Raw genomic sequence first — 26,060 nt, 5'->3', positions numbered from 1 at the left:
CATGCATCCAGGCTGTTAACCTCCAAAGCAAGAAAGCAGTGGGCTCCTGCTTTGTTGATACTAGTCAACATGCCCTTCAGCATTGGGAGGGGGGGTTCTTTGGGGGGAACCCTATCCAGTGCTGACCATCTCTTTGGCTTTGCCTAGAAGGGGGATGCCGGCAAGGAGAGGGGCTTATGTTCCACCTACTTGCCCCCTTTCCATGCAGGAGGTGGGACTGTGTTCCTCTTTCCCTGGTGGGGCAAGTAAGTGGTCACCCCCTTCCTGTGGGACTGGGTGTAGGGATCCCTCTGTGCATGCAAGTAAACAAAAGTTGTAATAAGGTACACAACACAAAACATTGTTTTTCAAGGGTCAAGTCATGTCCAAAGATACCCCGTACTGTCTGCTACAGCAATTGCAGGGAGCACCATGTCCTCCTTCACTGCTCAGACAGTGTTTGAGCGCTAAAAAAGTTCCCATCACTGACATGGTTTTAATTGCCTAGAAATCTCTGGGGAAGAGGGTTCCCCTTACAAGTTCACATATGGGTAGAGATGTCATGTGGAGTTTCCTGTGATGTCATTGCCCATAATTAGACTTAGGCTAATGATGATGGGCAATAATGTCATATTATTGTCCATTCCTGGACTAAGTCCAAATATGGTCAATGACATCTTAGGGATCGCCATCCCTGGGCACATAAAACCCTGCCCAGCATGGCAAATATGACAATGCTCAAAATAGTGTTTGAGCATTGAGAATGTGGGACTTTACTCCTATTTCCTTTGACCTGCTAGCACTGTATGTTTTTGGACGTCGCTGGAACTTGCAAAGGTAAAATATAGTTAAAAAGAATAATAAAGAAATGTTATTTGTGTGGAGACTAAACATTCTCCTACTGGCACAGGTAGACTGGTTGCCCCCCTATTGCCCTTCTTTCCTGAGCAATGGGGCATTAAAGAGTCCAGTGCCAGTCAGCATCTATCTAGATGTTTTAGGGAGGACCCTGTTTTTTTGGAGGAACCCCCCCAAAGCACCCTACCAATGCCAAGAAGCTTGTGAACAGATATCAACATAACAGGAGGGCTGCATGCTTGCCAAACCTTTGCCCTGGGGTTACCAGCCTACATACCTGCCGTGTAGGTTGGTTAGCTTGCAGAGGTGGGGATATGCTGTTTTTTTCCATTTCCTTTTTTCACAGTGAAAAAAAAATAACAAAGAATTTGACAATGGAGGTACTTGATCTGATCATAACTATCCATAAGCAAAAAACATCAGCTCCAAAGAAAAGAAGCACTTTAAGTACACATTCCCCACTTCAGACAAGGGAACAGTTTGAATACTGTGAAAAATGGAGGAGTGCTGGGCAAAGAACAAATCTACATTTAGGGCTAGTTCACACCTGAATTGCACAGGGATGTGATTCAGTGTGATTCTATGCGGTGGATTGCATCAAATGTAGGTACTGCGGTACCATGCGATCCAGTGCAGGTAAACACACTGCCATTGAGATCTGTGTTTGTGGAGTAGTTAGGAATACACTGAAATGTACAATAGATTGTGCACCTAATGTGTTTTGAACGTGCTGTGGGAAACATGCACAGAACACGGGTTTCCTGCACCGAGTCCTGGTGTGAACAGGCTCTTATTAATTGATAAAAGAGATAAATAATACAGTAAAGAACTTTCATATTAAGGTAGAGCTATTGGACATATGTTGTTTAATGAAATTTTCACTTGGGCCATACTTCTGACATGCAATTTTTGAAAGGGCCAATCTTGTTCATGGGTAAAACCAGTGTGGTAAATATTGGGAATGTGGAACAAACCAATATTGGTAAAAAAATGGGTGAATGTTGGATGAATTTCTGGCCAAATTACTGATAAATGCACCCCTTCGTCTTTTTGTAAAACGGTATCTTTATTACAACTTTATTATCTCCTTAACTTTACAGAGGTAAGTCATCAATTTTCTGAATATCTAACCAATTACAACCAATATGTCTGGTTAAAGTATAATCTTATGGATCAAAGGTAGACGTTCTTTTATTCATGTGACATTGACATGGTTTTGAAAATCCTAATTTAATTGTTATATAGCAGTATTTTTATAATCCCTTTTAAAACAGGTCGCTCATTGGTACCAAACAATATTACATATGTTGTTAAGTGCTGCACTATGTAACCTCTACAGCATTTTGTCAGGTTCAAAGCTATATCTAATAAAAATTAACAATCTCTTACAATAAATACTGTGATAAGTGTATCCTATTCTACCAGACCTTACAATGGGCCAAAGGACAGATTTTGGTCATTAAGACTGACAAAAATGTTTTATAGCTCAGTATTGATAATGTGTAACATGCCTGTTATAGAAGGTGCAGAAAACTGTACTCCATAATCTAGAGGCGGATCAGGACGCAAGGTCACAGCGAGATTGTACTTTTATAAAGTGTCCTGAGCACTAAAGACGTTCTTTCCTTAGTTACCTTGGATCATCAAAGAACCATGAACCTGTGGAAGATCCTAGGTGGTATAGTTGGTGGAGCTGTAATACTGGCCATTGGATTACTCATTGGTCACTTTGGTATTTCAAAAACTCCATCCTGGGCCAAAGATATTTCTCAGGATTTAGATGAAAACTTTATCAGAGAGTTCATGAAAGAAGTCGATAATAAAAAAATAGAAGATAATTTGAGGTGAGTGCAAAATTGTACATGAATGGAATGAGTCTCTCTTTAATGTTCAATCCCAGCAAAATCTTTTTTTCTTATAGACTGAGGAAGGTTTAGAATATCTTTAAAAATGTTACTGCTGTCTAAATCCCAATGACGGAGATTTCCCTCATTTCCTCTCCATGTTACAGGTGGCAGGTTAAAGAGGAAGAGACATCACCTATGGAGACAACTAAAATGTGACACAAATTCTCCTCATAGTGGGCATAGACAGTAATAAAAAGTTTACAAATGTAAATCTTCCCTAATCTATCCAAAACTTTTCAAAGCTGAGGTTTAAAATATACAGGTACATCTCATAAAATTAGAATATCATCAAAAAGTTGATTTATTTCAGTAATTCAATTCAAAAAGTGAAACTCATATATTTTATATAGATGTGTTACACACAGAGTAATATATTTCAACAATTTCTTTCTTTTAAATTTGATGATTATGGCCAAAGCTAGTGAAAACACAAAATTCAGTATCTCAGCAAATTAGAATATTACATAAGACCAATAAGAAAAATTATTTTTAATAGAAAAATGTTGGCTTACTGAAAAGTATGTCCATGTACAATATAGTATGCACTCAATCCTTTTCGGGGCTCCTTTTGAATGAATTACTGCGTCAAAGCGGCGTGGCTTGGAGACGATCAGCATGTGGCACTGCTGAGGTGTTATGGAAGCCCAGTTTTCTTTGATAATGGCTTTCAGCTCATCTGCATTGTTGGATCTGGTGTCTCTCATCTTCCTCTTGACAATACCCCACAGATCCTCTATGGGGTTTAGGTTAGGTGAGCTTGCTGGCCAATCAAGCAAAATGATACCATGATCATTAAACCAGATATTGGTACTTTTGGTAGTGTGGAAAGGTGCCAAGTCCTGCTGGAAAATGAAATCAGCATCTCCATAAAGCTGGTCAGCAGAGGGAAGCATGAAGTGCTCTAGAATTTCCTGGTAAAGGGCTCACAGACTGTGAAAAATGTTGCATTTCATTTCGAAATCAAGGACCCAGAGTCTGGAGGTAGAGTGCAGAGGCACAGAATCCAAGTTGCATGAGGTCCAGTGTGAAGTTTCCAGTCAGTGATGATTTGGGGAGCAATGTCATCTGCTGGTGTTGGTCCACTGTGTTTTGTAACAATTGTTTAATTTTCGAATGGTTAGTTGGGGTCATATTCATTGTTGAAGGTAGTGACAGGGGAATTCGAAGTAACAGAATGGAAACTTTTTCTTGCACAAATGAATGTGGTTTTAGTTCGAGAAAAATCATACACATTGCAATAACACCTATTTAATATGTTTAGGATTCCACTGATCAGTGATTGCTGTTGATTGACTATAGATGCTGATTGGCTGAAAACTTTCCAACATGTCCCATCAACAGAAGTTAATTAAATAATCGACTTCTGTTGAGCAGGGGAGGCCACACAATCATACATTTTGATCAGTGTATGGCCAGCTTAACCACTTGCCGACCGCCGTGCGCTGATATACGTTGGCACAATGGCAGTGGTGGGCAAATGGGCGTACCTGTACGTCCCCTTTAATTGGTGGGGCTACCGGGCGGGCTATGTATACAAGGCATTTCCCCGTTCTGCCTAGTGTCATGACAGAGATCACTGCTCCCTTGCATCTGGAGCAGTGATCACTGTCATGTGAGTTGTAGCCCATCCCCCCACAGTTAGAATCACTCCCTAGGACACACTTAACCCTTTGATCGCCCCCTAGTGTTTAACCCTTTCCCTGCCAGTGTTATTTACACAGTAATCAGTGCATTTTTATAGTACTGATCGCTGTATAAATGACAATGGTCCCAAAATAGTGTCAAAAGTGTCCGATGTGTCCGTCATAATGTCGCAGTCATGATAAAAATCGCAGATCGCCACCATTACTAATGAAAAAAAAATCATAATAAAAATGCCATAAAATTATCCCCTATTTTGTAGACGCGATAACTTTTGCGCAAACCAATCAATATACGCTTATTGCTATTTTTTTACAAAAATATGTAGAAGAATACATATCCGCCTAAAACGGAAGAAAAAAATTAGTTTTTTTATATATTTTTGGGGGATATTTATTATAGCAAAAAGTAAAAAATATTGCTTTTTTTCAAAATTGTCCCTATTTTTTGGTTTATAGCGCAAAAAATAAAAACCGCAGAGGTGATCAAATACCACCAAAAGAAAGCTCTATTTGTGGGAAAAAAAGGACGTCAATTTTGTTTGGGTGCAGCGTTGCATGACCGCGCAATTGTCAGTTAAAGCGACACAATGCCGAATCGCAAAAAGAGCTCTGGTCAGTAAGGGGGAAAAATCTTCCGGGCTGAAGCAGTTAAAGGACAGAGCCATGAGATTCTGCTCATTGCAAAAACAGGGATGCTTGGGTGATACAAACAGACATGTTTATGTCACTGTTGTTAAATAAGAGCATTGGCAGTTGATTATCTGACTATCACCTTATGTTTAGAGACAACTTTAAGGCTCACTACAGTGTATTAACTATTACATTAACTACTCCTTTTTTGCTCTATTTTGGTCTCTTGGATATACAATTGGAAGCATTTTATTGTGTCTCTGTGATATCTGCAAAAAACCTGTTAAAAATAGAAAAAATAGGCTGAGGAATACTCTGGGGGTCAGGGGCTTGGCTTGTAATTTTTGCAATGCCTTGACTTTCACTTGAAGCTGTTTTCAAATATATATATATATATTTAAACATATATATGAAAGGCAAGCCGTTTGTGTATACATATACAGTGGGAGGAAAAAAGTATTTGACCCCCTGCAGATTTTATAAGTTTGCCCACTTGCCCACTTACAAAGAAATGGCGGGTCTATACTTTTTTATCATAGGTGTATTTTATATGATAGAGGCAGAATATCAACCAACAATCCAGAAAAAACAAATAAAACAAATGCTATAAATTAAGTTTCAGTTCAGTGAGTGAAATAAGTATTTGATTCCCAAGCAAAACATGACTTAGTACTTGGTGGAGAAACCCTTATTGGCAAGCAAAGAGGTAAGATGTTTCTTGTAGTTGTTGACCAGGTTTGCACACATCTCAGGAGGGATTTTGATCCCCTTTTCTTTACAGATCTTCTTTAAATCCTTCGGGTTTCTTGGCTGTCACTTGGCAACTCGAAGTTTCAGCTCCCTCCATAAATTACAGTCATGCCAATGAACATCTAAATGATTCTGAGAAAGATTGGGAGAAAGTGCTGAAGTCTTTGGCATTAACTCGACTCGCCATGTTTGGAGGAAGAAAAATGCTGACTATAAACCAAAGAACATCATCCCTACAGTCCAGCCAGAACACTGAAGATGGGTCATGGATGGGTCTTCCAGCATGACAATGGCCCAAAATATAGCGCCAAGGCAACAAAGGAGTGGCTCAAGAAGGAGCACATTAAGGTCACAGAGCCGCCAAGCCAGTCTCCAAACCTTAAAGGGGAATTCCACCCAAAAATGGAACTTCCGCTTTTTCGGTTCCTCTCCCCCTCCGGTGTCACATTTGGCACCTTTCAGGGGGGAGGGGGGAGCAGATACCTGTCTAATACAGGTATTTTGCTCCCACTTCCGGGCATAGATAACCGAGCCACCCGTGGGTATCTACGCCACCCCCCCCCGCTGTCTTCTGGGAGACACACGGGTCCCAGAAAACTGCAGGGAGGATGGCAGCGGCAGCACCCGACAGCCGAGGGATAGATCGGCTTCGGGTGCCAACATCGCGGGCACCCTGGACAGGTAAGTGTCCTTATTTTAAAAGTCAGCAGCTGCAGTAAAAAATTAGGTGGATCTCCTATAATCCTATAGAAAATTTATGGAGGGAGCTGAAACTTTGAGTTGCCAGGCAACAGCCAAGAAACCTTAAAGATTTAGAGAAGATCTGTAGGGACCAAAAGTCCGATGTTTACCAGGCTTTACTCTGAACTTTTTCAGAAATGTTTGCTGTCTAAAACATTGAAAATGTAACCTGTGTGGATGGGAACTTCTAACTAACATACAGTACAGTGGGGTTTTCTCAGATTTGACAGCTAAAGTACTTTAAAATTCTTAATGCAGAAGTAAACTTTTGCCGATAAGATAATTTGCTGAATGAGCAAGTTAAATAAGATAAGATAAGAATGGATGAGATAAGATAAAAAAGCAACAAATAAACAGACCTTACCAATACACTTGTATTGGATTTAATATTTAAAGAGAACGTATAGTGTATTTTCGATGAACATATTGAGCTATTGTTGTAGTGTTTATTTTCAAGTATTTTTTCTGTGACTTTGACATTTTACTTGTATGCTCTTCTATATTTTTGTTATTGTACTATAACTACTATAACTAATCCAGCTATAACTGGATTAAAGCATATGTTACCATAAAACTTGTGATTTCTTAAATGTGTTGGCTTATACCTATAGTTCTTGAAAGATATAACCTGTAAAAATTGTATTTTGTCTTTTGTTGTATATCTGGAGATACTGCCAATTCCGTTTGGTTCCTCAATCAAACTGACCATTCCAAGCACTGAAGCAGATCAATGCCTGGGACCTCTGCTACAGTGAGGGGAAAAAGTATTTGATCCCCTGCCGCTTTTGCCCACTAATATAGGAGTGATCAGCCTAAAATTTTAATGGTAGGTTTATTTTAACAGTGTAAAAAATGTGTTGGCCCCTTGCTTACAGAATTAAATGAAAAAGCGGAAGAAAACTGCTGCCCCTACGGTACAACCACCTAAGTGGAATGTAAATGCAATGTTAAATGAGGAAAGGTAGGTGTGGCGCTGTTCTGGGATAAAATTATTATTTTAACAGTGAGAGACAGCATAACAACAAAAATATCCAGAAAACCACATTTCAAAAAAGTTATAAATTGATTTGCATTTTAATGAGTGAAATAAGTATTTGATCTCTATTAATCAGCAAGATTTTTGGCTCCCAGATGTCTTCTATACAGGTAATGAGCTGAGATTAGGAGCACTCTATTAAAGGGAGTGCTTCTAATCTCAGCTTGTTACCTGTATAAAAGACATTTGTCCACAGAAGCAATCAATCAATCAGATTCCAATCTCTCCACCATGGCCAAGACCAAAGAGCTGCCAGGGACAAGATTGTAGACCTACACAAGGCTGGAATGGGCTACATAACCATCGCCAAGCAGCTTGGTGAGAGGGTGACAACAGTTGGTGCGATTATTTGCAAATGGAAGAAAAGCAAAATAACTGTCAATCCCCCTGGGTCTGGGGCTCCATGCAAGATCTCACCTCGTGGAGTTTCAATGATCATGAGAACGATCAGCCCAGAACTACACAGGAGAATCGCGTCGATGATCCCAAGGCAGCTGGGACCAAGAAAACAATTGGTAACACACTACGCCATGAAGGACTATAATCTGGCAGCACCCGCAAGGTCCCCCTGCTCAAGAAAGCACATGTACAGGCCAGGCTGAAGTTTGCTAATGAACATCTGAATGATTCAGAGGAGAACTGGGTGAAAGTGTTGTGGTCAGAAGAGATCAAAATGGAGCATTTTGGCATCGACTCAACTCGCTGTGTTTGGAGGAGGAATGCTGCCTGTGACCCCAAAAACACCATCCCCACCGTCAACCATGTAGGTGGAAACATTATGCTTTGGGGGTGTTTTTCTGCTAAGGGGACAGGACAACTTCACCGCATCAAAGGGACGATGGACGGGGCCATGTACAGTCAAATCTTGGGTGAGAACCTCCTTCCCTCACCCAGGGCATTGAAAATGAGTCGGGGATGGGTATTCCAGCATGACAATGACCCAAAACACACAGCCAATGCAACAAAGGAGTGGCTCAAGAAGAAGCACATTAAGGACCTGGAGTGGCCTAGCAAGTCTCCAGACCTTAATCCCATAGAAAATATGTGGAGGGAGCAGAAAGTTAGAATTACCAAATGTCAGCCTCGAAACCTTAATGACTTGGAGAGGATCTGCAAAGAGGAGTGGGACAAAATCCCTTCTGAGATGTGTGCAAACCTGGTGGCCAACTACAACAAATGTCTGACCTCTGTGATTGCCAACAAGGGTTTTGCCACCATGTACTAAGTCATGTTTGTGAAGGTATCAAATATTTATTTTACTCATTAAAATGCAAATCAATTTATAACTTTTTTGAAATGCGTTTTTCTGGATTTTTGTTGTTGTTAACCTGTCTCTCACTGTTAAAATAAACCTACCATTAAAATTATAGACTGATCATTTCTTTGTCAGTGGACCAACGTACAAAATCGTACAAATTGGTGTGTTACACCAAAAGCTTAGTTGACTCATCAGGCATACGCCTTGTTGGGTTCAACCTGTCTGGTAAGCCTCTTTCCTTACGGTGGTGGATTATCTACAGACAACCAGTTCACATTCATTTATAGTCACCATTTTGATGTCATATATGGACTATATGCACTTTATATACACTATCACTGTTGATCTACACTTCAACAATATTGTGGTTTAACCACTTTAAGACCAGCCTCGTTTTGGATTTTAGGTGTTTACAAGTTTAAAACAGGTTTTTTTGCTAGAAAATTACTTAGAACCCCCAAACATTATATATTGTTTTTTTTCTAACACCCTAGAGAATAAAATAGCGGCACCATATTTGCGAAAAAATTCACTTTTTTGATTAAAAAAATAAGACAACAGTAAAGTTAGCCCAATTTTTTTTTATATTGTGAAATATAATGTTACGCCAAGTAAATTGATACCCATCATGTCACGCTTCAAAATTGCGCCCGCTCGTGGAATGGCGTCAAACTTTTACCCTTAAAAATCTCCATAGGCGACGTTTAAAAAATTCTACAGATTGCATGTTTTGCGTTACAGAGGAGGTCTAGTGCTAGAATTATTGCTCTCACTCTACTGGTCGCGGCGATATCTCACATGTGTGGTTTGACCACCGTTTTCATATGCGGGCGCTACTCACGTATGCGTTCGCGTCTGCGCGCGAGCTCGTCGGGACAGGGCGCTTTAAAAAAAATTTTTTTTTTTTATTATTATTTATTTTAATTTATTTTATTTATTTTTTCATTGTTTTTAAAAAAAAAAAATTTGGATCACTTTTATTCCTATTACAAGGAATGTAAACATCCCTTGTAATAGAAAAAAGCATGACAGGTCCTCTTAAATATGAGATCTGGGGTCAAAAAGTCCTCAGATCTCATATTTAGACCAAAATGCAAAAAAAAAAAAAAAAAAAGTTGTTTAAAAAAAATGACACAAAAAAAATTGTGCCTTTAAGAGAAGTGGGCGGAGCTGACGTAATGACATCGCTCCGACCGTCCTATGGTATAGAGACGGGTGGGGGCCATCTTGGCCTCACTCGTCTCAGTACCTCAGCAGTGACAGGTCCCGAGGGTGCGGGAGAGCGGCGGGAGGGGGGGTGGCACCTCTCCCGCCGCCGATAACGGTGATCTCGTGGCGAACCCGCCGCAGAGACCACAGTTATCGTGTACAGAAACGCCGGCCCTAAAGATGGAAACCTCGGTTGTGGCAGCAGCTGCTGCCGTTACCGAGATATCCATCTTTAAAAAAATGACGTATATATACAGTGAATGGTCCGGAAGTGGTTAATAATAATATTGTATTTGCACTTATATATACCCCAATTTCTCATTGGGATAGCTTCACTGTTTTTCTCATTACATTAGCGCTGCACTATACTATTTTATTTGGTTTACTTTTTCACAAACGTACAAAATCATCATGGGATCAAATACTTTTTGTAGGTGATACAGGTATGCATGTATATCCCACAGTCTGTTTTGTGGCCATGCCCTCCCGCCCTGCTGTAAAGCAGCTGCAGCAGATATGAGAGTTGATCTGCCTTCTGCAATGCATGCACACAGATTGGGAGCATGCTTCCCCACTTTGTATGATGTCACACTATGCCCACCGCTTGCTGTAGGCACACACTGCTATGAGGAGGGAGGACATGAAGGAGTATTGTATGTGTAGTCACATGACCGCAGGACAAAAGCTTAAAAAACGGTGCATTTTTTTGTCTTAGGCTTCATATACACTTGGCCTACATTTACCGCAGCCATGGGAAAAAACACAGGACGCGCCAAAATTGCGGCATGTTCCCACAGTGAGAACCTTCCTATCCTGAACGCGATTCTTCTGTGTTCAAGAGAGGGGGGTTAAAGGAGGTTTAAGCTCACCTAAATGCTGCAGCACCTAAACTCTGCTAAAAGCCTATGTGTACATGGACACATAGACTTTTATGGAGTTGCGTTTAGGAGCTTTGGGAAAAAAAACACCAAGAACTCCTAAACTCAAGTTTAACTTCAAGCCTTACAGTAAAAGCAAGCTGAGCAAGTAATTTGGGTGTGCTGTCTTATGTCTGACTTTTAAAATACTGGGTTCACCAAATAACAATATATTGAGCAAAGAAGTTTCAGTCACTTTGCTTCTTGAAGTATATCTCCAGGCAAATTATTTTGGCTTTTGCATGGAGTCACATTTCACTTCTTCTTGTGTTCCCTACAAATAGATTTTTCCCTTACTTTTTGTGTCAGTGAAAACAAGTCAATGGGACAGGAAGACAGAAGAAATCTTCTGAAGTGACCTAGAGAGTGGTATCTTTATTAGTAATAAAGTAGACAAGGCCTGTGCTTGGAATCACATTGGAAGAAATAACATTAAAGGTCCTGTTCACTTCTTGCCAATTCACATTGTTTCCAATCAAGGTATTTCAATCAACGAGAGGCGACTCATTGTACATCTATGCGTTTCTTGATCATCTAATCGATGGTGAATACTGCTGTACAAAATGTAAGCACATTGTTTCCCTGAAAGCCCAGGTTCTGAACCTGGGGGAGCAACTGTCAGCACTGAGAAGTCCCTCCATACTAAAGGAGAGCCAATAACGTACATGGCAGGTGCCGGCAGGGGCCAGCACAGAGGCGGGTGGAGACAAAGAAGTGCAGGCACATGGAAAGAGTAGATGGGTGACAGTCAGGAAGGGTAGAGGGGGAAGTGCCAGGGAGGCCGATGCAGGGCTGGAGCATCCCATTAAGTAAGCTCCATTGAGTGACATTGGTGAAACCAGTCAGGGACCAGCACTGCTGGAGCTGAGGGACTCTCCTAGCTGCCAGGGGAAGAACTCCTCCAGTGAGAGTAGGGGGGAAGCGAAGTGAAAGGAAAGACTGGTGGTAGGGGGCTCAATTCTTAGAAGGACAAAGAGGCCAATCTGTAACAAAGACCTGAAGCACCGAACTGTATGTTGTCTAAAGGGCGCTCAGGTTTGGCACATCACGGATCTTGTTGACTGATTACTGGGAGGGGCTGGGGAAGACCCGGCTGTCATGGTGCATGTTGGCACCAATGACAAAGTCATAGGCAGATGGAGTGTCCTAAAGAATGATTTTAGGTACTTGGGAGCTAAATTGAGGAAAAGGACCTCCAAGGTAGTATTCTCAGGAACCGGTACATCGAGCCACACCAGAATGGCAGAGGGAGATTAGGGAAGTAAACAAGTGGCTGAAGAGCTGGTGTAGTAAGGAGGGGTTTGAGTTCCTGGAGGACTGGGACTTCTCAGTTGATAACCAGTACTATAGAAGGGATGGACTGCACCTAAATGAGGAAGGTGCAGATCAGCTGGGAATGAAGATGGGCAAAAAGTTAGAGGGGTTTTTAAACTAGGCGAAGGGGGGGAGGGTCCAGAGGTAGAGATAGTCAGCGTGGAAAATATTCCAGAGGGTAGTATTGGGGGCATTAGTGATAGGTTGACCAAAGCACATAAACCCAAGGTAAGTATAGTAGCAAGTCCTAGTTGCAATCTCAGAACACCCAATAATAGGATAACATGCGACCGGTCTAAACTATGTGGCATGTTCACCAATGCCAGGAGTCTGGACAAGATGGGTGAACTCGAGATACTGTTGTACGAGGAGGATTTGGATTGGTTCAACAGCTCTCATGATTGGCTGGCAACCATTCAAGGGTATACCCTTTATCACAAGGATAGAGAGGGTAAAAAAGGGGGAGGGGTATGCCTATATATCAAGAATAATGTACAAGTGAATGTGAGAGATGACATCACTAAGGGAGCTAGGGAGGAGGTGGAATCCTTATGGGTAGAGCTCAAAAGGGGTGAACCTAAGGGGGAAATAATACTGGGAGTATGCTATAGGCCCCCTAACCTGAGGGAGGAAGGGGAGACAGCTCTCCTATCACAAATTGGATTAGCAGCAAGGATGGGAAGTTTTATCGTAATGGGGGATTTTAATTATCCAGACATAGACTAGGCGGAGGGAACCACGCATTCATCTAAGGCTCACCAGTTCCTAAATGTCTTGCAGGACAATTTTATGGGTCAGATGGTAGACGCACCAACTAGAAATAAAGCGTTTCTGGATCTACTGATTACCAACAATACAGCCCCGATCACGGATGTGGAAATACGGGGAAATTTAGGTAACAGTGATCACAGGTCAATTGGCTTCAGTATAAATCACACAAATAGGAAACATAAGGGGAATACAAAGACACTGAATTTCAAAAGAGCCAACTTCCCTAAACTACAAACGTTGCTAGAAGGCATTAATTGGGATAAAATCTTAGGAACAAAGAACACATGGGAGAGATGGGTTTGCTTAAAGAGCATATTAAATAAGGGCATTAGCCAATGCATCCCATTGGGTAATAAATTTAAAAGAGCGAACAAAAGTCCTGGATGGCTTAACTCCGATGTAAAAAATGCATATAAAAGCAACTAACTACAATATTCCACCCATAATCCCCATGTAGAAAAATAATTATATGCATATTATTATCAGTAATAGGATAAATATGTTCATTGTTAGGTGTTAACGTGATATTCCTCCCATAATCCCCATGAAAAATAATAATTCTACCCATATTCTCATCAAAAACAGATCAAATGTAATTTATCCATTACTTCTGTATAATTTACTATGACCCTGTTGTACAGTTGCATATACATTAGCAAGTGTACAGTTAAACATTAGCAACTGCTTCTTGCAACATTGTATCAAGCACTGCAGGAAAGAATAACATATTCTGAGAAACAACAGAGTCATTACCATATATGTGTATAAAGTACACTGACATCTAGTGAGACTTTTGAGTATTGCAGCCAATCATCCAATCATCCGATTATTCCAATATGGCAGAGTGAGAGCGATAACACCAAACTTAACACACCTACTTCCCATTCACACCTGAGACCATGTAACACTAGCGAGTCACATGACACCGGGGAGGGAAATGGCTAATTGGGCCCAATTTGGGCCCAATGTTGCTAGCGGTTTAGACATTAATGGCTGTGTGTTGAGTTAATTTGAGGGGACAGCAAATTTACACTGTTATACGAGCTGTACACTCACTACTTTACATTGTAGCAAAGTGTCATTTCTTCAGTGTTGCCACATGAAAAGATATAATAAAATATTTACAAAAATGTAAGGGGTGTACTCACTTCTGTGAGATACTGTATATAGTTCAAATAGAGTTGTGCTATATAAAAAAGGAATAACAGAAACAAACAAAAAACTAAAAAAAGTCCAAAGGGTGATACACCGAAGTCCTATCAATCCCAAAGTGCATTATCCATCACCGGAATGGTGTGTGATCACAAGTGATAGAGCCTCCACCTCTCAGATTGGCTGCTTACCAGCTAGTAATGACCTCTTGTTACGAGAGGTCTCTCTCGCTTATGGCTTTAGACCCAGCCAAGGCCTTTGTCCGTTCAAGGAGATTGGGCTGAAGGGAATGGTACTCGCCACTCATGGAGACACTCGGTCACATAAATCCCCAAAAAGAGATAAAGCTTCCATAGCATAAAATCTTTTACGCTATTTATTAGAAAAATAAAGGTTGCACGTACAACATGTAGCATAAAACACGCATGGATAAAATACGGCTGGCTCTGTGTAACAGCCCGTCCTTCCGGGACCCGCGCAAACGCGGTGACATCAGCACGTCGCTCCTCCCAAAGCGTTTTAGCACAAAATGACGTCATCCTGGGGCACGGGCGGCGTACTGACCCACCGCTAAATATACAATACAAACAACAACCACACCTCGATCTGAGCATTGGGCAGTCGTTCTCGTAGATCTGCCATTTTGAGAGAGGGCAATTGCCCTTAAATCAACTAAAACAGTAAAATATATATGTGTGGACCTTCAAAACAAAAACCTACAAAGTTTGATTAACCCAACAGCTAGGAGGAAGGTTAGTATATAAAATATACCTATCTAAAAAACTGAAGGAATCGATCTTACTAAGACTGTCAGAAGACTGCTTCAGTCCTCTCTGTAAGAGAACTAGTGATCACAGTGTATGACCCACTGCCATCAGTAGTACTTACATATCGACTCAGTAAAAATAAAGTCACTGTAGATATTGTAAAGAACACAGTAAATAAGTCATCCACTGCTAGCATCTAATATGGAAACAGGAAATGTCTAATTCCCTAGTATCCCTAGAGAGTGTGGGCGGCCCCTACAGGGAACAATCAACATTACAATGGTTAAAACCTGCTGAATCAATAGGGGTATATAAAAACAGTAATATACACTGACAGAATTGAAATAAAGATAAAAATAAAGATTTGCCAGAAGGGCAATGCAGCCAACAGAATACTGCATTAACAGTCCTCATCAAAGATATTGGGTAAAAAATAGAAAAATCATTGGGGATAAGGACTTATTATTCTATAAAAAAACCCCTTAATTTCTCCAAACTATAAGATACAAAGATACAAGGCAACCCTCACTGGAAAAGACCCAGAGCTAGATATAAAATTGGAAAAGTAAAAATATAAAAAAAACACCAGCTAGATGAGGTACTTAATGCCAAATAGCAATAGGTTAATATTAACTTATCAATATCGACTGATAACCAAAATTCAGATCGAGTTTAAAAAACATTTTATCAACCAGACATAAACTCAAGAATTATCTATAAAAGCATTAATGTCATGGTTATGCAATAGAGTTTGTCTGTCAGCTTACCTGTCTCCATGTGTTCATCTCTAGAGACCAGCTGACCCTCACCTGACTGCTTTTGTAACCTCTCCTCTAAGCATGGCCCCACCCCAGGCCCTAACAGGGAACCCTATATTAAGCTGTGCACTGCAAGCCAGCAGTGCTGATCAACCATTGTGTGTTAGCTTTCGTGTGTACTTGCTGTGTCTCCTACGTCTGATTCCAGTTACCAACTTTGGCCTGTTCTTAACTATTCCTGTCTGCTCGTGACCCTGACCTTTGGCGTGTCCCCGACCATCCCTGTTTGCCTGTGACCCTGAACCTTGGCGTGAACGCTGTTGTCCTTGTCTGCTTGTGGCCCCGACCTTGGCTTGTCCCTTACTTTCCTTGTTGTTCCAGCCTGCTGCCTCCTTCCTCTTCTCCTGTAGTCTACCGTGAGCGTGAGCTGTGAGACCCAGGGGGCCGCGACCTGGAGCCAGACTGCAGCGCAGTCCATCCTCACCACTAGAGGCTCTGGTAAACACCTGCTGGCTCTTAGACTCCGCGCCCTGGGGAATCTATGCTCTAGCTCCCAGTGGGATCTGTGTCAGTGATCCAGTAGACCTGCTTCCTGAACCTCCCAGGGTTCAATCCGCAGCAGTCAGTCCTAGGGTCCACTACCTAGCGGTGCACTTCTGACTCCTACAGAGTGCATCTGTCACCTAGCCTCAAGGTGACCTGACAATTAACATCTATGTCCACATTAAGACCATAAGGAACATAAGTTTTAATCCTATGTATCCAAGACATCTCAATTTTTGAGATCTTTCTAACTAGGGAACTACCCCTCCAGTGTGCACTATACCTATCAATACCCGAAAATATGGTATTGGTAGGATCTTTTATTGTGACAGGAGGCATAGGGAGTTATTTACTAAAGGCAAATCCACTTTGCACTACAAGTGCAAAGTGCACTTGAAATTGCACTGAAAGTGCACTTGGAAGTGCAGTCACTGTAGATTCGAGGGGGACATGCAAGGAAAATAAAAAACAACATTTTAGCTTGCACATGATTGGATAATAAAATCAGCAGAGCTTCCCCTCATTTCAGATCTCCCCCTCAGATTTACAGCGACTGCACTTCCAAGTGCACTTTCAGTGCAATTTCAAGTGCACTTTGCACTTGTAGTTTGCACTTGTAGTGCGAAGTGGATTTGCCTTTCGTAAACAACCCCCATAGTGTTTACAAACTGATTGGTGTCTAAAGCCTTTTCTGATATTACTAATATGTTCCTTTAACCAAACTTATACAGTATATAAACCATGGTTGTTTTCAAGAAGTTTGCCTGTGGTACTTAAAAGCCCTTATTTGCTGGTATGGTAGATCATGTTGGCGTAATACAGTACATTTTTGAAGGTCTTTTTTGCTTTGGTGTTTCTCATTCTATTTCTTGCTCTGTGTCTATAAATAATATTAACCCCCAATCTCTCCAACAGGAAACTCAGTGAATATCCTCACATGGCCACAACGGATGGGGATGAAGCATTAGTGAAGTACATACTCAGTCGCTGGACAGACAGTGCTTCTGGTCTTGATGATGCTAAGGAGGAAAGATATGATGTCTATTTATCCTTTCCTGATGCAGAAAAGCCAAACATTGTGCAGATAGGTAAGTCTGATCTCTGACATCATTATGTTGATAATTTCAGTAACCCTGACTTGCTCAATGAAAGTGATTATAGCCAGTATTTAAAACAGTCAACACTAAAAAATAAGTACTATTTAACTGTAAAATTCTGTTTGCTATATCAAACATTTGTTGCATAAAATGTAATATCGACTGAGCAAGAGCAGACATAGCAGGATACCACTAGATCCTTTTTCTCCTTTGGTGGTCATATTCATTGTACTGTAAATTTATATTAATGAAATGATTGTTATTATTTGTTACTTCTCATTGCTTGTAAGTAACCTACTTATCAGGCCATCACAAATATCAAAGAAAGATAATTTTCTTTGTTATGCTCATGGTATTTTTATTTCTTTATGTATCTTAGGGTAGCATAGAAGATTCCTACCACGAGTTTTCTTTTGTAATTGAAGTGATTATAAACCTCCACCTTGTAAAGCAACCCATTAAGTTAAAAATAGAAATGAAAGACAAAACATTTGTATATAGATATAAAAAACCTTATAAATGCATTATCCCTTTTTTATCAGAGATCATTCCCTCTGTTCTCAGCTACATAGGAGCTAGGGGAGGAGAACCAGCATAGTACTGATTTGTACAATTAAATTCTGTGAAGGTGGTGGTGGCGGTGGTGGTGTCAGGACAAGTCTGAACATTGGAAAAGAGCAGGCTGAATTCTCAGTATAACTAGAGAACGGACCACAGTGTGTTCTCCTGCTTAGTGTGGTCAGTTTTAAATAGGAAAGCAGAGGAACTGGCAGGAACACCAGGGATTTCACACAAAGGAAGCAATACAAAAAGAACATGATATGTTTTCATATTAGTACATGGTACAACAGGCACATATCAGGAATATGAAATGTTGGGTCTACATATTCTTTAAGCAAGCTAAAATGTATGTGATAAGGAATCTTTGATTTTTTTTGTATTTCAGTGTGTAAGGAGGTACCTATTGGGGTATATGATACTTTGCTTTTTGTTGTACTATCGTTTGGTATAGGTTAAAGTTATTCAACATATCTGTGTGCAAGAAAGCTACCCAGGGGGTTAGGAAGAGATTAAGGCAGGAAGAAACACTGCAGAATGTAGTCTACTTTGAACACATATATAAATAAAATAAACTGCGCTGGAAGAAATATATTGTATTAAATGTGATGCGCACTCTATCAGTGTAGGTGCCAAAGTGCATACATTAATACATAAATAAATATGAAGTATATCTGGTGTGATCAATAAAATAGTAAGTAAATAGGCATATGTGTGATTTCCAATTGTGCTATGGATGACCATGCCAAACCAGTCCATACAAAATAAATTATAAATCAAGAGGCTCCTATGCATATATGTGACTTTCAGCAGCGTCACTGGTAATTGTGGTGGTAAAGTCCATAAATTCAAACGGTCCAGTAGGTGATCCAAAACATGCCACAGTGTTATCACTCAGGTGCTCCCCTTAGCTAGTGAACGTTCACCTTAGAGCGTGCAAGTTTGCAACTAAGCTCAGTCAAAGCACGCGTTTGAACCACTTCTGGGCTCTTTTAATGGTACCGGGATCCTGGACTCCTCAGTGTGTCCCTCTGAGATATATGTAATAAGAAAACTCGATAGTGCAATAAAGTTTCATACCGTTTATTACACAAAATAAACCCCCTTCAGGAGTACTTACACAGAACAGGTGCGCCAGTGCATCACTCTATGAAAAGCGTGATCGGGCTTATACCACACAGGCATCGGGATGTTATGAGCGTTCTCCTTATCAAACAGACTGTCGATCGTGCCGTCCTGTCCCCTCAGGCACGATCGACAGTCTGTTTGATAAGGAGGACTTTTGATTCTGTATGGACTGGTTTGGCAAGGTCATCCGTAGCACAATTGGAAATCACACATACAGTGGGGACGGAAAGTATTCAGACTCCCTTAAATTTTTCACTCTTTGTTATATTGCAGCCATTTGCTAAAATCATTTAAGTTCATTTTTTTCCTCATTAATGTACACACAGCACCCCATATTGACAAAAAAGCCACAGAATTGTTGACATTTTTGCAGATTTATTAAAAAAAGAAAAACTGAAATATCACATGGTCCTAAGTATTCAGACCCTTTGCTCAGTATTTAGTAGAAGCACCCTTTTGATCTAATACAGTCATGAGTCTTTTTGGGAAAGATGCAACATGTTTTTCACACCTGGATTTGGGGATCCTCTGCCATTCCTCCTTGCAGATCCTCTCCAGTTCTGTTAGGTTGGATGGTAAATGTTGGTGGACATTTTTTAGGTTTCTCCAGAGATGCTCAATTGGGTTTAAGTCAGGGCTCTGGCTGGGCCATTCAAGAACAGTCACAGAGTTGTTGTGAAGCCACTTCTTCATTATTTTAGCTGTTTGCTTAGGGTCATTGTCTTGTTAGAAGGTAAACCTTCGGCCCAGTCTGAGGTCCTGAGCACTCTGGAGAAGGTTTTCATCCAGGATATCCCTGTAATTGGTCTCATTCATCTTTCCCTCGATTGCAACCAGTCGTCCTGTCCCTGCAGCTGAAAAACACCCCCACAGCATGATGCTGTCACCACCATGGGACTGTATTGGACAGGTGATGAGCAGTGCCTGGTTTTCTCCACACTTACCGCTTAGAATTAAGGCCAAAAAGTTCTATCTTGGTCTCATCAGACCAAAGAATCTTATTTCTCACCATCTTGGAGTCCTTCAGGTGTTTTTTAGCAAACTCCATGCAGGCTTTCATGTGTCTTGCACTGAGGAGAGGCTTCCATTGGGCCACTCTGCCATAGAGCCCCGAGGGCTGCATTGATGGTTGACTTTCTACATTTTTCTCCCATCTCCCCACTGCATGTCTGGAGCTCAGCCACAGTGATCTTTGGGTTCTTCTTTACCTCTCTCACCAAGGCTCTTCTCCCCCGATAGCTCAGTTTGGCCGGACGGCCAGCTCTAGGAAGGGTTCTGGTCGTGACAAATGTCTTCCATTTAAGGATTATGGAGGCCACTGTGCTCTTAGGAACCTTAAGTGCAGCAGAAATTTGTTGTAACCTTGGCCAGATCTGTGCCTTGCCACAATTCTGTCTCTGAGCTCTTCAGGCAGTTCCTTTGACCTCATGATTCCCGTTTGCTCTGACATGCACTGTGAGCTGTAAGGTCTTATATAGACAGGTGTGTGGCTTTCCTAATCAAGTCCAATCAGTATAATCAAACACAGCTGGACTCAAATGAAGTTGTAGAACCATTTTAAGGATGATCAGAAGAAATGGACAGCACCTGAGTTAAATATATGAGTGTCACAGTAAAGGGTCTGAATACTTAGGATCATGTGATATTTCAGTTTTCTTTTTTAATAAATCTGGAAAAGTGTCAACAATTCTTGTGTCAATCGTGTTTTTCTGTCAATATGGGATGCTGTGTGTACATTAATGAGGAAAAAAATGAACTTAAATGATTTTAGCAAATGGCTGCAATATAACAAAGAGTGAAAAATTTAAGGGGGTCTGAATACTTTCCGTCCCCACTGTATGCGCAGGTGCACTTTTGTTCATGTTTTTAAATTTTTTTATTTATATACACATTTATATACACATCTATGCACATGAGCACTTTGAAGTGAGTTGTGTAATCTACTTATATGTTATATTTTATGTTTATATCTGCCTATTTACTTACTATTTTATTGATCACACCAGATATACTTCATATTTATTTATGTATTAATGTATGCACTTTGGCACCTACACTGATAGAGTGCGCATCACACTTAATACGATATATTTCTTCCAGCGCAGCGTATTCTATTTATATATTTGCTTTGGCACGATTTGTGAGACATGTTTCACGCTAGCAGCTGGTTTGCTGTTTTATTCTATTTAAGCATTTAGTAGTGGTGGCTCACAGGCCCCCTCTTTTTTTATTTACTTTGAACACGTAGTCTCCCCTTTAGGGATACCCAGTCGGGGTACTGGAAGCGGACTCATCTCAAATGAACTCTCGCTAAATGGGCTCTGATGTTATATTTAGGTATTAGGTGGGCAGCCTTTAGGACAAGTGGAACAATTTCAAGACATTCCAAGAACCTGTTCTATGTGACTGTAAACTGCATCAACTTTCAGTAAAGTTCTAATTTTATTTAAAGAGGGCTTGTAACAGGGGATGAAGAGAAGTTCGGGAGAGAATGCTACAAAGGGTTAACAAGTGGTGAAGCTGAGAAGTGAAAGGCCATTATGTTGCCATTACCATGAATAATCAGGGGAGTGTTGGGGGCTATAGCTGCCAGCCAGTGGGAGAATAGCATGGCTTGGCAGGGATGAAGGTGTGCTCTGGTATTGAGGGGACTTCTGAGCTAGGCCCCCTCCCTAGTGATCGGTGCCCCATACAAGGGACCAATATGGAAGCACAGAGCCCCATGGATCTAGCCTGTATGTCACTGGGAAGAAGTAGAGTGAGAATCCTTGGAAGTACAAAAGCTCAGACACAAGTAGAGAGTTTGTGCTTAATAAAGTGAAAAGTCCCAAGTGTTTCACTGGGAGAGAAGTGGCATGGAAACTGAACTTGCAGAGTGGAATACAGGATCTGTGGTATCCCCTCGAAAGTGCTGCTCCATGTGGAAGGAGACTAGTACAGTGTGAGTCGCTGTGAAGTGAAATTTGCACAAAGAGTTAATTGTACTGAGAGTTATTCTTGCTTCCAAGTTTGGAGTACTGTCCTAATGCAGATTTCTCATGACCTCGGTCTCTGCCTTCTCATCCAGGCATTAGCAAGTGCTGTTTACAGTGTCTCCGATCTGGTGCTTCAATCCCTGCTCACAAGTGCATAAGACAGCAATTTACTTTTTTATATAATGCTCTTGCTTAGATGTGAAACCTAATGCTGATTGTCTGATAATGGAATCAAGGCAGAAAATATGGGGCCTAATAACAAAATAATTGTTTTAAATTGACTTTTTTTTTGCTATCTATGTCCCATTTGAGAGATTTCTCTTCACTTCAGGTCTTGTAGACATAACAGTTAGTGTAAAGCAGGCCCCACTAAATGGCAGACCACGTTCCGGACCCGGACCAAATTACAGTCCTATCTGGACCACGGCTCCACCATCCAGAGGTCTGGGTGTCCTCTCCCAGCTGATAACCTCCTTCCCCCCGCCACCGCCTCAGCTTTCATCCTCCCAGCAGCTGGCATGCAAGTTCACAAGCCGTTGACTTGCCAGTAGGACACAGGGCGGTCTAAACAACCACTCACCCACCCGCCAACAGGAAAAGCTAGGCTGTCCCCATCCAGAAATGTTGGAAATGTTGGAGAGAGGCCATGATTGTAAGGGAGAAATGGGATGTAAGGGAGGGGGCTTTCAAGTAAAGGAGGACTGGGGATGTAAAAAAAGGGTGGGCTGTAAAGGGGACTGGTATACAAGAAACGAGGGGGGCTGTAAAGGGACTGGTATACAAGAAAGGGGGGCTGCGAAGGGGACTGAGGCGCTAGGAAAGGAGGGGCAGTGAATGGGCCTGCAGTGTAAGGAAAGAGGGGGGCTGTAAAGGTAATTGGGGTGTAAAGAAAGGGGGGCTGTGAAGGGGAATGGGATGCAAGAAAGGAGGGGCTGTGAAGGGGACTGGGGTGCAAGAAAGGGGGGCTGTGAAGGGGACTGGGGTACAAGGAAGGGGGAAGGGCTGTCAAGGGGACAGAGGTGCAATAAAAGGAGGGGCTGTGAAAGGGATTCAGATACAAGAAATGGGGGGCTGTTAAGGGGACTTGGATGCAAAAAAGGGGGTGCGGAGCTGTGAAGTAAACTGGGGTGCAAGGGAAGGGGGGCTATGAAGGTGACTGGGGTTCAAGAAAGGAGGGGATTGCTTTGAAGGGGACTGGGTTGCAAGGAAAGGGGGTGGGCTGTGAAGGGGAATGGGGTGCAAGGAAAGGGGGGCTGTGAAGGGGACTGGGCTACAAGAAGGGGGGCTGTGATGTAAGGTGAGGGCTGTTATGTGAAGGGAACTGAGATGTAAAGAGGGGGGCTGTGATGTAAAGGGGTGATGGAAGACACAGATGTGAGGGGAACTGTGATGTGAGGTGGGGCTGAGGACACTGATGTAAATGGGGAGGTCTGTGAAGGGGGATTGGGGACATTGAAGGAAAAGAGACAGTGTGATGTAAAGGGGGGCTATGATGTAAATAGGGGACTCTGATGCAAAGGTGGGCTGTGATGTAAAGGGTGCACTGTAGTGCAAAGTTGGGGGGACTGATGTAAAGTGGGGCTGTATTGTAAAGGGGGTGCTGTAATGTAAAGGGGGGGCTGTGATGTAAAGGGGACTATGTAATGTAAAGTGGGGGCTGTATTGAAAAGAAGGGGCTGTATTGTAAAAGGGGTACTGTAATGTAAAGGGGGTCTGTATTGTAAAGGGTATGCTGTGATGTAAAGAGGGTGCTGTAATGTAAAGGGGGGCTTTAATATAAATTGGACACTGTAATGTAAAGAGGGGCTGTATTATAAAGGGGGTGTTGTGATGTGAAGGGTGGTTGTATTGTTAAGGGGAGTGCTGTAAAGGAGGTCTGTATTGTAAAGGGGAGTGCTGTGATGTAAAGAGGGTGCTGTGTTGTAAAAGGGTTGATGTAATGTAAAAGGGGGCTTTATTGTAAAGAGGGGGTTGCTGTGATATAAAGAAGAGCACTATGATGTAAAGAGGGGGGTTCTGCAGTGTAAAAAGGGGGTGCTGTGGTGTAAAGGGGAGACTGTGATGTGAAAAGAGTTGTGATATAAGGGGGGGGGGGCTGTGATATAAATTGGAAAGTGCAATGTATGGGTGGGGAGGGGCTGTGATATTAAAGATGTGGGTCATAGCACAAATATGAGATCCAGATCCCTGAAAGACAAAACCAGAGTAAATTCCCAGCTCAACTAACCAACCAGTCTGCTTAGGCCCCTTTCACACTTGTGGGAGCTGAAAGTTGCGCGGCTTTGCAGCGATTTTTGCCGCAACTTTGATGCGATTTTGACGCAACTTGAAGCAATGCCTGTGTACTGTTGAGGTCTAGGGACCTCAAGTCGCCTCAAAGTCAGACCAAAGTAGTACAGGGACTACTTTGAAGTCGCTGCGACTTGAAGTCGCACAGATATGAATGATACTCATTGAAAATCATGGAGTACGACTTGTCATGCGACTTTGCAGTCCCAAGTCACAGGACAAGTCGCACAAGTCTGAAAGGGGCCTTACCAACCGAATTAACCTGTCCAATAGTCTGCGTTAAAAACAGGGGTTTAGTTAGCACACATTTGCAAAGGCATGCGTAAGCTGCAAGCCCTCTTCACGGCACCCTGTATCTCTTGTAGTCCTAACACTACTAAATTTATGAGCGTCTCCACAGTGGAAGTACATACATTATAATGGATAGATAGGGGGCAGGTGGGCCTGGAGGTAGCCCAGTCCTTCTTAAAGGCACAGGGGCACATTGGACACCCAGCGCCTAGCACAATGGCAGCAAAGGTGCCCAGTGTGTCCCCTGACCAAATTTACCCCAGTAACAAAGAAATGGCCCCTGCCCCCACCTATAACTGGCCTTCACAGCAAGGAGCACATGGAAGGGGAAACGCATAAAAGACAAAACCAGAGGAAATTCCCAGCTCAACTCACCAACCAGTCTGCTTACCAACCGAATCCAACAGTCTGCATTAAAAACAAGGGCTTAGTTAGCACACATTTGCAAATAAAAAGTTCTGAAAGAAATATTTTACTGACTGGACCCCTGTCAATTTTAATTCCATACCCCTGGTGTAAAGCATTTTCTCTAGAATGAGGGAAATGCTCTCATAGTCCCCAGAACAAGTATCCTCATTGGATTATTTTCCTGTCCCTGCTGACCTTTCCTCACTTTCATCTCCAGTGACAGTGGTCACCAGGACAAGCAGAAAAAGTAAATCTCCCTTCATCTAAACTAAAGCTATAAAGAGGCACTGTTGCCCTGTGAAGTAAAAAGAGACCAAACTCACTGCTTTTCCCCACCTCTCCTCCCTCCTCTGCAGCATACCCAGCATTTTTGGGTATGGAAGTGCAAATAAACACCCCCCCCGTGGTAGGGTCTAGCAAGCAATGGCACAGTCACATGACCAGGGAGCGAAATCACCGATCCACCAGGTCCCCAACACCAGTGATTGTAAAACACTGTTATAGAAGTACCCAAGGTGTGCATACATTCAGTTTATCCAGATATATTTGTCAAAAGCCATTTCTACCTGCATAGATTACTTTATAGTTTAGAATACCAATTGCATGGTTTGTTGCAGCTATAGATATGCAGTTACAGTGCCTTGAAAAAGTATTCATACCCCTTGAAAGTTTCCACATTTTGTCATGTTACAAGCAAAATGTAAGTTGCACATAATTGTTAAGTGGAAAGAAAATGATAAACGATTTTCAATTTTTTTACATATAAATATGTGAAAAGTGTGGCGTGCATTTGTATTTAGCCCCCCTGAGTCAATACTTTGTAGAACCACCTTTCACTGCAATTATAGGTGCAAGTCTTTTTGGGGATGTCTCTACCATCTTTGCACATCTAGAGAGTGACATTTTTGCCCATTCTTCTTTGTAAAATGGCTCAAGCTCTGTCAGATTGGATGGAGAGCGTCTATGAACAGCAATTTTCAAGTCTTGCCACAGATTTTCAATTGGATTTAAGTCTGAACTTTGACTGGGCCATTCTAACACATTAATATGCTTTGATATAAACCATTCCATTGTGGCTCTG

General features: G+C 41.8%; 1 protein-coding gene across 1 annotated transcript in view; it reads left to right on the top strand.

The window, feature by feature from the left end:
* Positions 1 to 2,490: 2,490 nt before the first annotated feature.
* The window catches only part of NAALADL1 (N-acetylated alpha-linked acidic dipeptidase like 1), a 114,939-nt gene continuing 91,369 nt past the window's right edge, over positions 2,491 to 26,060 (top strand). Inside the window, exons 1-2 of the mRNA XM_073604881.1 lie at positions 2,491 to 2,681; positions 17,149 to 17,321. Coding sequence (XP_073460982.1) covers positions 2,491 to 2,681; positions 17,149 to 17,321 — 364 coding nt within the window. The remainder of the gene's footprint in view (positions 2,682 to 17,148; positions 17,322 to 26,060) is intronic.

The sequence above is a fragment of the Aquarana catesbeiana genome, linkage group LG11 (genome assembly GCF_042186555.1).
Source record: "Aquarana catesbeiana isolate 2022-GZ linkage group LG11, ASM4218655v1, whole genome shotgun sequence".
Taxonomy (NCBI): Eukaryota; Metazoa; Chordata; class Amphibia; order Anura; family Ranidae; genus Aquarana; species Aquarana catesbeiana.
Note: the sequence above shows the minus strand (reverse complement) of the source record. Positions and strands in the feature narration are given on the sequence as shown.